The sequence below is a fragment of the Anthonomus grandis genome, chromosome 4 (genome assembly GCF_022605725.1).
Source record: "Anthonomus grandis grandis chromosome 4, icAntGran1.3, whole genome shotgun sequence".
In the NCBI taxonomy this organism is placed as follows: domain Eukaryota; kingdom Metazoa; phylum Arthropoda; class Insecta; order Coleoptera; family Curculionidae; genus Anthonomus; species Anthonomus grandis.
Genome location: NC_065549.1, coordinates 10,853,250 through 10,866,171, shown reverse-complemented (window position 1 = coordinate 10,866,171; position 12,922 = coordinate 10,853,250). Strand labels below are relative to the sequence as shown.

Sequence of the window (12,922 nt, the reverse complement as noted above, 5' to 3'; positions counted from 1 at the left end):
ATGTATTTTATCGAGATTAACTTGTTTAAAATCTTGATTTAAAAAATCAATATCTGACAATACCGCATAATCTTCCATTTTGACATTTCACATGTCTTTGTTTACAAACATCAAAATTAATCATTGAATATTCAGGATTTTTCAAAAATAAATAAATTAATCGTCACAAATGAAACAATACAAAATGGCATCCATATCGAGTCCCAGCATAATAAAGCAGCCGTTGAAGTTCATCAAAGTTCCCTTGGAAAAGTTTTCTGATGAGGTGATTCCACACCACCAAAGAATTTTAGAGCAGCACAAAGCTTTTATCCAAAAAGTAAGTTAAATAACAACATTACAAAAGTTTATTAATAGTTGACGACTTATTTGCTAGTTAATAGCGGCTAATGATGTAAGGCAGTTAACCAAAGAAGTTAAAGACAAGAAGAGGACAATTAAGCAGTTACGAGATTTATTATATGAATTGGACACTTTACGAACCCAAGTACAAGACAATGACTTAGATGCCTTCGATACTCACACAATGCCTTTAAGGAGCAACATACTTAAAATTACCAAAGCATATCAGGATCTGGAGAAAAATGTAAACAAAGTACTAGCTAAGAGCCAACCATCCTCAGAAGACACCTCGCCTGATGAGAGAATTAATCCTTTTGAGGGTGCCTCCCAAATTCAAATTAAAGCTGATTTAAATGATTTAAAGCTTGAAGAAGCCCAAGCAAGGTAAATTAAAATAAGGTTTCAGAATGGATCATGTTTAAGGAATTTTAATGAAAGAAACATTAAATGATTCACTTAATTCAAAAGTAGGGCCCATCAAAGATAATATAAATTATATGTTTCTGTATCAAGTATTTGTAAAAATACTTCAAATTTATGATAAATTATTTCAAAGATATTTTTATATTTTATGATTCTGCATTAATATTTATGTGCCTAGAATCATTTATATCTATCTAATTTATTATTAATGAATTAATTTATTAACTATTTATAATTTAATATCTCTACTATGATTTTTATGATGATGCTGGGCACTGGAAAATCTTAAACCCACATAAATAATTCATATGTAAAATGTTATCTCAGAAAATATGATTCCTTTATGTAAAAATTCCATTTTAGTGCCTCATAGTTTTCCTTAAAAAAACTAATGTACTAAAAAAATTTCCTCCAAAATTGTTCTAGTTCAGTCAATTTTTCAACTAAGATCCAGTTTTTTTACAAAATACTCTTCTAAAATGTAAAGCAACTACTTGTTACAACAAGTTTGTCAAGTCTGTTACAACAGAACTATAGAAATAACTTAATAGCTTGAGAGTTACATAAAAAAATCTTCAATATCTGTTTATTTCAGTATAAACTTATTTGCTAATGTTCAGTAGAAACTATTTTACTGCCTGAAAAATTTTTCTAGTAATCCTTAAAATGAGAGAAAAATGCAGTAAAAAAATTATCCCAAATCCACAACTGTTCTATTTCTGCCAATTTTCACTCAAGCTTGATATTTTTATATATTGTTTTCTATAATACTGTAAAGGAACTACAAAAATGTCTTGAAGAGCTAGGAGTAATGTGAAAAACATCCAAAAATAATCTAAAATTTCAATGTTTTTAATTTATTTCAAAAACCTTGAATCTGGCAAGTAATGTAAAGCTTTCAAGTGATTCCTAAGATGCCAGGGAAAATATGTAAAATTGAAAAGAGTTGTAGTTAAGCCAATTTTTAACCTAGAGTCAATATTTTTACAAAAAATTCATCTACAGTATGCAGTGCCGGTTTAAGGTAGTTTGCCACTACAAAACTACAGCGCCCCCCCCCCTCCCCACTCGTTGAAAAAAAAAATTTTTTTTTTTAAACTTTTATTTCAAAAAATGTTTAAACAAATTTTACAAAAAACAAAATAAAAAATACATCAGGTCAACGCCAGTATACAAATAAAAATAAACGATTCTATAGCATAAACTCTCTTACAACTAAAACTCCCAAAAAAAACAAACTCAACTCTAAAGCTTTCTACAAAAAGTAAAACAGATTCTTTGGTTTTAAAGGAACGTAAAAAATAAATTACACATAAATATACTTATATAATAATGCATATAAATTACTTAAACGATTGTTTTCTTGCTTTTAGTGACGCAAATTTTTCGATTATAGAAGATGTATCTATTTCATCAAGAATATCTTTATTAATTGAAATAATTGCCAAAGAGTTTAAATTTTCTTGCGCTATTGAGTTTCGTAAATAGGTTTTAACTCTCTTTAGAGTAGAAAACGATCGTTCACCGCTTGCATTTGTGACCATTATAGAAAAAAAAATGCGTAAACAAATATTGATATTGGGAAATGTAGATATTAGTTTATTCTCATATAATGCATGAACTAAATCTAATGGAGTTTCTAATTTAATTTCTGATATAGAATTTAATAGTTTTTTTAGATGAACACATTCTTGAGGAAAATATTCATCTAAATCGGAGCTGTATTTTTCCTTTAGTTTGGTTGCTACAGTGATAATATTTTCATCTTCTATTAATTTTAGCTTAAAAAGAAATTCAAATGTATTTGAACATGTTTGATATATTTCTGACCGACGAATAATTTCAAATTTTAGATTATCGATTATTAAAAAAAAAACACTGCGTGCGGATTTTATCTCTGGCTCAAATTTACGTCGGAACTTTTTTCTCCTAATTGCAATTTTCGTTTGATATTTCGCCTTTCAATATAATTTTCGTTTTCTGTTAACAACATTCCTAAGCTCTCATAATGGTCAAAGCGATCACGTAAGAAATCAAAATATTCTACTAAAGACGAGAAAAGTTGGGAAGTTGTACACAAGTCCAAATTCTCTCTTTGTACAGTTTTATTAACATCGTTAACCCTTTGCAAAATATCCAAAGAAAAACGACAAGATTGTCCCATTTTCCAAGAAATTAAGTTTTTCGCATAACGAACTTGCTTCGACTCTTACAATATTTTTCTCATTAACATCTGTTGCTATATTATTTAAATAAGTCTTTATTGAATTGTAACTACTTTGTAGCGCCTTTATAGCATCAAAGCGAGAAGACCAATGAGTTGTATTGACCCTTTTTGGCATGAGCGATTTCTCAGAGCCTGATGAATCTCTTATTGTACTAGACAACAAGTTCCATCTATGTGTAGAAGCCGAAAAAAATGTATAAAAAGCTTGAACTAGCATAAAAAAAGATGTTGCTTCGAAGCAGCAATCCGCAGCATTTTTAACAACTAAATTGAGAGAATGTCCGGCACACGGAACATAGATTGCTAACTCATTATGTGCCTTAATACGCGGTTGCAATCCAGAAAATCGACCACTCATATTGCTTGCGTTGTCATATGACTGACCCCTGCAATTTTGAATGTCCAAATTAAATGTCTTTAGCATATCCATGACGCACTGCTCAAGCTCTTGTGCCCCATGCCCAATGTTATCATAGAATCCTATAAACCTTTCAAATGGAAGCCCTTTACTATTGCAATACCGTAAAATTATTGTTAGCTGATCCGGATGTGATATATCGGGTGTTGAGTTCACACTGACTGAAAAATATTTATTCGCCTTAATTTGTTTAGCAATTTCCTCAATAACCCGATTCGCCATGATAGTGAGGACTTCATTACAGATATCCTTGGATAGGTATGACGTTTTACCCTTGCCCAAATTTGCCATTCGATTTATATGGTCTTTTAAAAATGGATCATATTCTGCTAATAGTTCCAATAAACCTAAATAATTCCCATTGTGCTTTTCACCAAAACGTTCATCAGTTCCTCTAAATGCCAATTCTCTAGAGGCCAAAAACTTAATAACGCTTATAATTCTTCTTAATACTTCGACCCAATAATCCTTTTTGCAACTTATTTGTTTTTCCAACTCATCGTTAATTTTTCCTCGCTTTAATTGGCGGCTTGTGTAAACATTTAAACTATCTAGATTACCAATGGAACGCTCGTGTTCGTCGAATCTCTCAATGCATTTATTCCACGAGGAAAATCCAGTTCTAAATTGGTTTTGTTTGTTACTAAATAAACAACAATATAAACAAAACACATTTCTAGTACTTTCTGAATAAATTGCCCAATCTCTTCGAACTACTTCACCATTAACTAGCTTATTATGAAAAATTTGCTTGGTAGCATACCTATTTTGGTCCCCATGTTTTCTTTTAGACATTGAAAAGTCAATTTTATCAAGAATTTGTTCGGTCCAGTTATCCAAAAGAATTTGCACAAAATTTTGACCATCCTTCCGAAGTGCCGGATCCTTAAATTCGGTCCAATCGTCTTTTTTTGCATCTACAGATAAATACATTTGAATGCATTTCTATACCATTCAAATACAATTAAAATATTTACAAAGGATTTAGTCTTTAAGGTTTTTTTAAAACTGAAATTATGCGTAAAAGCAATATGCAATCACCAAAAATACTTACCTATAATACTATCACCAAATGTATTATTTTGCAAAAGACTTTTCTGTGGCTCCATCTCAAGACCGGTCTCTTGGGTATTCATCTCATTAGCAAGGCTAGTGCTCGTACTTGGTCCAGGTTGAGGTTCGCATATACTTCTGCTCTCGTCTACGTCTGTGTTACCCCGTGTAAAAAAACTTGTGAGTTTAAGAGTGTTTTCTAAAGCTTTCTTTTCCTTTTGCTGTTTTGCCAGTTTTCTTTTGCGCCAATACGAGCCAGATAACTTTCTTCCGTCCATTTCCTAGTTTTTTTTTTGATATTAAGAAAGAAAGAACAACTAAAATCATAACTTACCGTATTTAATTGCCGTTTAATCTTTTTAAAATCCTTATCCGAATAATATCACCGATTAAACTAAACACCAAACTTACTGTAATTTTAAAGTAAACCTATAATTCTAAACTTTCTAACATCACCAATTTATACCGCCAATTCTTTTTATACTGCACCGCCAAATAATTGTTGTTTTGAAATAATTGGCGGCTAAATTTTATCGCTTGTCATAGGCAGTAATGCGGAGCTGTACAAGTAGGAAACTAGGGCTGGGCATTGGCGATTTTAATTACCGTTGGTGGCGGTGCTTTAACTCGTAATTTCGCATTCATATTCCACTTTACGATTTTAATAATAGATGTCTGTTAGCAAATAAGGCAATTGAGTTAATAAAATACCTACCTTTTATTTTTTACATTTTTTATAGGTCTGGGTTCTGTGAAGTATAGTAATCTCTGAAATAAGTTGTCGCTTTTTTCGATTGTGGTTTTAAAATTTAATTATTTAATAATAAAAGGCGGGAGTAGCTTAACTTAAGAACGACGCGCTTCGCGCTAATTAAGCTATACTTAATTATGTTTCACAATCCTATTAACCTTTTAAGCCTATTTTTAGGTTAAATAGGGTTGAGGAAATTCAAAGGAACGCAGAAGACTTGGAAGAAATTCATAGGGATTTGCATAGCATGGTAAAAGACCAAGGAGACCAAATAAATGAGGTAAATTATAGGGAAATTTAAACTTTTCAACACTATTAATATTGTTAATAATTAATGCAGGTGGAAATAAATGTTGCCTCTGCGCAAGAGCATGTTTATGCAGGCTTTAAGGATATTGTTAAGGCTCACAAGTAAGTAAGAACTGCATTTTCTTTGTTCATCAAATACTTAATACCTAATTTTAAGACAATAATCTATAAATTTATTTAACTTTTTTTTTACAATAATTTATTATTGTTCTAATACTGTTAGACATTTTATATTGAGGTTGTAATTTAATCATGAGGCATTTATTGAAATTAATATTAGTATATTAAAAAATGAACAAAATAAAGACAAATTCTTAAATTAAATCTTAATTAAAATAAAACCAAGGCTTAAATTTTATTTTGTAAGGTTCTTAAAGGTTTCAATGATTTGTCTCGGGATTTGAAAGGGCTTCTCCTGTAGTATAACTCAGGTAGTATAAACTGATACAGCTTCTCCATATTTTCCTTTTTATTGGCATTAATAACCAACTGAATATTGCAACAACTAAATATTATCTAAAGAGCGTGACAGTATTGACAATTAAAGAAGTGTATATGTAGTAATTATATTTTTATAGTAAAGAGCAATTAATTAGCCAGGACGTCTACATTCATAAACTTGTTGGTATTTCAATGAAGCTTGTTGAGTGTCTTGGAGGGAAGAAGTCAGGTGGATGCCATGTACACAGGCTTCTCCAAGGCATTCGACAGGGTCGATCATGCTGTTCTACTCAGGAGGCTGGATGTTTTTGGTTTTTCCAATCTTATGGTAGCATGGTTTGAGAAGTTTCTTTCAGGTAGAACTCAATAGTCAAAGATCAGTAATGCACGGTCAAGCCATGTGAGTGTCACTTCTGGTGTTCCCCAAGGGTGCATTGTTCACTTTTATTTTTTATCATTTTCATAAATGATATTAATAATTGCTTTAGGAACAGTCACTTTTTGGTTTTTGCTGACGATGTAAAGTTTTATAGGAAAGTGGTATCTTCTTATGATCAAATCCTATTGCAGAGTGATCTGGATAGGCTCAATGAATGGTGTATTGCCAATAGGCTATTTCTTTATGTTGGTAAATGTAAGTGATTAGTTTCTTCAAAAAAAATCAGAAGTTTTAATCTGCATATGATATAAATGGCATCTCTCTCTCCAGTCTTGTAAAATTATTAAGGATCTTGATGTATGGTTTGATGAGCACCTAAACTTCAACACAGAACAATCTGGTTATCAACTGCTCAAAAGTGCTAGGCTGTGATTTGTGTAATTGTAGGGAATTCTCTATTGAGACCTGTAAGAAGTTACATGTCTCTATTTTTTACACTTGGAATATGCCTCAATGATATGGTCCCCATTTTTTATGAACAGTTGCAACGATCTGGAGTTAAGTCCAAAACAAATTTATCAGGTTTTGCTTATACAAACTTGGTATGGGAATTCCTAATGACCATGTATATGATCATACTCGGAGGGTATTAGACTTAAAAACACTGAGACAGAGGACAGTTTATGCTGATTTGGTTGTTTTATACAAATTTGTTAATGGTCAAATATTCTGCCCTAAAATCCTTAAAACAAAATCGTTTAATATTCCCTTCAGAAATTTTAGGCCAAATAGATAGTTACTATATCATGGTACAAATTATGCAGCCCACTCTCCTGTCAAATGAACACTTGAAATTATTAATTTAAATGAGAGACGGATTAAAGACATCATTTATTACTATTTTAATTTGTTTTTGTTAAGTTGTAGGGACAAGTGGTGATATATAAAATATATAAATATTCGGGATATTATGGACGATTTTACATTTCAGGTCAACACTGGGTAATTTTGGTTTTTTTATGACGGTTTTTATAATTGTTTTTAATATGTAGTGATTATTTCTTGTTGAATATATTGTTAGCTCTGCAGAATTTTGTTATATATATTTTTCTTTTATTATTATTTTTTTAAGGATTGTTAAAATAAGGGTTACGCTCAAGTATTTTGCGTAGATTACTATTTTCTTTTAATGGGGTTGATTCCCTAAATAGAAATAAATAAAAAATAAATTAAATATTAAAAACTACGGTAATAATTATTGTAATATGGTGAAATCGGGAACGGTCAAGTGTAGTTTTGCAACGTATAACTGTAAAAGAGGCGCTTCCTGTTCATGTACACAAATAATCAAAAAATTGATCCCAAAAACAAGCTCTCACTGGAAAAACTGGTTCTAGTTCAGAAGGTACCCACAAAAAACATTCACTATTAGATTCATCCATAGAAAATGCTTTTTATTTGAGTAAAATCTTCAGTTTATTATCTAAAAAATTTTCAAGTGATCTTTAAAATGAAAAAAAAATGCAGTAAAAAATTATCCTGAATCTAAAAATCATCTTGTTCAGCCAATTTTAACCCAGGGTTGATACTTGTATATAGAATCATTATACAGGATGCTTTATGCAATATTGTTTGTAAAGGAACTACAAAAACGTCGTACATAGCTTGTGGGTTATGTAAAAAAATATCCAAACAAAAATTTCAATGTTTTTAATTTTTATTCCGAATTATTAATTTATTCTGAAAACCTCAAATCTGGTGAATATTCGCTTTTGGTGGACAAACATGGTTCTAAGGCAGAAACTAAGAACTCCATGGAGTAGGACTTTAGTATGTGTGTAAAGCTCTTAAGTGATTATTAAAATCTGGGAAAATTTTATGAAAAAAAATGCAAAGATAGTGTAAAAAATATATTTAGGGATCTATTTTAATTAATTCATGACATGGCAAAATCATTTCAATTTCTTAAACAAACAAATTAGAGGTTTACTGTACAACTTCAACAAATTAACATATGTGGTTTCATGTTCTTTATTGAGGATGCTTTATTAAACCCTTGTTGAGTCAATTTTGACTTATGGTAAACTTAGGGTACTTCTTGTAAAATTTTGTTATCGCCGCTCTTTATGACACAAAAGTATTCTTATAAAGGCAATAGTTTTTGAAAATATAATGTATCCATTAGCAATATTATTTAGAGAGGCTAATTCATTAGATATATGACAATTATACTTTAGAAATTAAGATTAAAAAAAAAATTAATTAACATCATTATATTTAAATTTAGAAATATCAAATTTGGTAATGTTGGGTGTCATTACTCTACGGGAATAAGGTCTAATGAGAATACAATGCTTAGAAGTCTCACTACTTTTTTCTGCAACTCAATATTGTATTTGTTTTATTGCCTAAATTTTTTAATATATTTCTGTATGAAATAAAATAGGCAACGAGTTTCAATAAAATTAAACGCAAACATGATTTGTGACTAAGTAATAATTTTGAGAATACCTCCCAATAAATAACTTGTTTTACTAGTGTTATAAAATAACATTATTTTATAACACTAGTAAAACAGTAACTATAGTTTAATTAAAGGTAAATTAAACTATAGTCTGGGAGCCCTATTGTATTTTTTTTTTGTATATTATTACTAATTTTGTAGGGTATTGCCCATTATAGACCTCTATTCATACATTTTTAGATTTTCGTATCCTATATTGCTTGTATTCATGTTTGGGTGCTTTTTGAAGTTTAAAAAAGCAAAAAAATTGTTGATAAACTGAAAAACTGACACAAGGTAATGTTTGAGCTTGTGTCAGTGTAAAATTCTATTAATTTTTCGTTCGAGTGAAGGTTCCAGGCCGAGGGTATAATTTTTATAAATAAAAGGTTTCTAAAAATACAGCCTCACTTTCTCTTTACCTGTTTTATTTGTTATGGCAAGACGTTTTGTCTCGGATTTGAAACTTCTTTAACCCTCTAAAGGGCCAATTTTTATTTTATGAAAAAAAATCATAGGCGGATAAATTCATAACATAAAAATGAATTCGAGGCTTAAAAAAAGTTTATCATAAACCTTTAAAGCTTTGGGGATGAAAAAACCTCCCCCAGTCTTAAGGCAGACCTGCCGACTAAAGGGACAAAAATAGTCAGGGTAAAAAAAGCGAAATTAAACTTGAAATTTATATTTTGTGCCTCAATACAAAAAAATAAGATTAGTGTAATGCTTTATTGTGTATGAAACTCTTGAAAACACTTTTTAGTTGAGGAAAGGCATTTAAATTGCATTTAGTGCAAAAGAACTGAGTTTCAGCTTTACATCCTTTGTTTTTACACATCCTTTTACCGAATCTATCCAAAAGGTCGGGCATGTGGTTCAAACCATCAAATCGGATATCTGGCTCGGGGATATATGTCTTAGATTTTTTTGCAGGTTGCATTTCTTCCTGCTTCGAAGCAGATGAAGGCCTGCCAGGACGTTTTCTGACAGCTTCGTTAACGCGTAGTACGGCAGCTACTTGTGCTCGAAACACTGGTAAAGGCGGCGATTCTTTATGAATCCGTTTGTGTAGCAGATATGCGTTGACCATAGCCATGTCAATAAAATGATAAAATAGACGCAATGTACACTTGCTAGTCTTTAGGCGAATATGGTACCTTCCAAGTAATCCATCCATTAGATCAACTCCGCCCATGTGATAATTATATTCACGTATGATGGCGGGGCATTCAATTTGCACGTACTTTTTTGCAGACCGATGATATCTTGTTGCCTTTGATGGTTGTTTATCTTGGAGAGCACTTTTAAAGGGTAGTATCCCGACGTATGTAGAAGCCAAACGCACATTTTTGTTGTCCTTCCACAATACAGTTGTCAAATCTACACCCCAAATTTCCCACATACTCAACAGAAAATCCCTTATCTGCTGTAGCAAGCTGTTTATCTTTTTCACTAGGCAATTTACAATTAGGAATACGACCAGAACGAATTGTCCCCAATGAATAAATGCCTCGGCTTCTAAGATAAATAAGTAGTGGCAGTGTCGTATAAAAATTGTCAAAATATAAAATATGATTGACAAAGTCAGGTATTGTTTGAGATAGCCGGACGATAACATTTGCTGCTGCTCCCAGATTAGGCGCATTGGGCAAAATAACATTGCTCTCTGCGCCAGTAAAGATTTCGAAGGCGTAAGAATAACCATTGCTGTCACATAGAACAAATAGTTTGAACCCTCATTTATGGGGCTTTGCCGGCATGTATTGTCGCAATTAACTGCGTTTCATTTTAGTCGCGCACATTTGCTCATCTACGCATAAACGAGGTAATTTTGGAACTGTTTGAAATCGTTCATTTAAATGTTTCACTATCGGTTGGACTTTATATAATGGATCAAATCCAGGTTGATCCCGTTTTTCTTTTGATTTATCGTTGAAGTGAAGATACTTACGAATCATAAAGAATCGTTTGGATGTCATTGCCGTACGAACTGGTTCAAATGAATAACGACCCCAGTATTTTGTCGCATTTGGATAACGATATATCGACATAAATATCAAGATGCCAATGTTCTTCCGGATCTCAGCAGCATTGGTAACAAATGTTGTCTTGATGTCGTACTGTCGAGCATATAAATTTGTTTGTTCTGCAATATTTTCAAGAAACTCTTGTGTAAAAAAATAGGCGAAGCATTGATATGGAGTTTTTAAATCCTGAAAGTGTAGTGGAAGCTCTGTGCTTCCACGGAATACCACTTCATTTTTATGCAGCTGCAAATGCTGTTTACGCCAAATTATTTCTTTGCATTCTTTTGACTGTGCTAAAAGTGCACTTGGGTTTCCCGTAAACCCACCTGTGTTAGGATCGGAAACATCAGCCCCATCTTCAAATTCCGGTAGAGGAGAACGTGGTCGTTTTTGCTGTCGTTGAAATGAAGTAGATGGTTCACCTGAAGTCAACGGGGATAAAACTCTTGCAACAACAGAAATTTTTTGTGATTCAGTTGAATAATTCCCTGATGTCGATGGCTGTGAGGTATCAGGTGTTTCAATATCTAATGTCAACAATTAGTCGTCAGGCGTAGAAGATTCAGAAGTTAAATCGTTGCATTGATTTATTTCATCTTTAAGACAAAAATCTGGGTCAGCAAGACTATCATCATCGTCAAAATCGTCTTCCAGCCCATCTTCAATATCGGTGTCAGGTCCTATATCTACAATTGTCCAAAAGTTCAAACATTTCGTCCGAAGTCACTTGAGATAAGTCATATAATTCAGGCTCTCGGGGATCCTTCCCGGGCTGTCCTTTCTTGTTTGATGTCATATCTAACCACAATAAACAAAAATAGTAAGAAAATAAATATTTCGTATGAATGAGATAATTTTCACACAAACCGGTCGATCCGCCTTTAGGCAGGTTGAGGTTATGAGTAATTTATAGCAAAAACACATGAACTACTTTTTTTTCAACGCATAACTAAAAAATATAACATACATAAACCCACCTGTAAATTTTTTGGCTTGAACAGATCGCTACATGTATTTATTTTATAGGACAGAAAATATCATTTATAGCGAAATAATTATTCTGTAAATTTACTAAGGCGGCACATACGCGACTGACTCTACTGAAAAAACACGGGAACCAATAGCCGTTCTAAGTACGTCAGACACGAAACAAATTCCACCCCAAAGGCGGTAATGCCGCTATGTGGCCAAAAAATTTAAAATGCATCTCTAAATGAGATTTTGATAAAGCCTGCCTTAAGGCGGGTCTGCTGGCTAGAGGGTTAAATGGCTAGGATACAAACAAACACGCAAACAAAGCAACAATTACATAATTACATAACTTAAAACATTTAACAAGGAACGCAAAGTTGACCAGAAGTATAAATCCTATTCTTTTATTAAATTGGATTTATACTTCTGATCAACTTCGTGTTTGTTGTTAAATGTTTTACCTAAGTTATGTAATTACCTAACTGTTGCTTTGTTTGTTTTTATCTTAGCCATCTGACGTCTTAAATCCGAGACGAAACGTCATGCTATAACAAATAAAACAAGTAAAGAGAAAGTGAGGCTGAATTTTTGGAAACCTTTTATTCATTTGTATTCATTTTTCAGTTTATCGTTGCACCTTTATAGCGGCAAAATCAGTAATAATCTTAAGTACAATTTGGGACTTTTAGAACTTATTTTTCTAACTATTAATACGTAAATAATTCTTAGGTTAAACGCGGTTGCCTATCCAGCTACAGGTGCATTCGTAGGTACCCTAATAGCCGGCCCCATAGGTCTTATAGCCGGCCTAAAAGTGGGTGGATTGGCGGCTTTGGGGTGCGCCTTTGCCGGATACGCCGGAGGGAAATTCTTAAAAAAGCAACGGGAAATCGACATTAATGAGGCGGACCACGTGGTCAATAATGAAAACAACGAAAACCAGACCACAGTTACCGAGAGCGAGAAAAAAGATATTTGACAGCCAAATAGATGTTATTTATGCTAAATAAAGACAAGTAGAGTAACATATGTAGATAGTTTTCTTGTGTTTGGATTTATTTCATTATTGTAGTGAGC

At 32.3% G+C, this 12,922-nt stretch overlaps 1 protein-coding gene across 1 annotated transcript; it reads left to right on the top strand.

The window, feature by feature from the left end:
• Positions 1 to 83: 83 nt before the first annotated feature.
• Positions 84 to 12,874, top strand: LOC126735728 (syntaxin-17). The gene is made up of 5 exons (XM_050439813.1): positions 84 to 319; positions 377 to 726; positions 5,392 to 5,494; positions 5,555 to 5,625; positions 12,575 to 12,874. The coding sequence occupies exons 1-5, from the start codon at positions 170 to 172 to the stop codon at positions 12,822 to 12,824; spliced, it is 924 nt and encodes a 307-aa protein (XP_050295770.1). The 5' UTR covers positions 84 to 169; the 3' UTR covers positions 12,825 to 12,874.
• The last annotated feature ends 48 nt before the right edge of the window (positions 12,875 to 12,922 follow it).

Bases quoted from the DNA above. Each gene is read 5' to 3' on its own strand.
- LOC126735728 (XM_050439813.1), top strand. From the start codon at position 170: ATGAAACAATACAAAATGGCATCCATATCGAGTCCCAGCATAATAAAG. The intron at 320-376 runs GTAAGTTAAATA...CTTATTTGCTAG, and splicing joins ACAAAGCTTTTATCCAAAAA to TTAATAGCGGCTAATGATGT. The intron at 5,495-5,554 runs GTAAATTATAGG...TAATTAATGCAG, and splicing joins AAGGAGACCAAATAAATGAG to GTGGAAATAAATGTTGCCTC.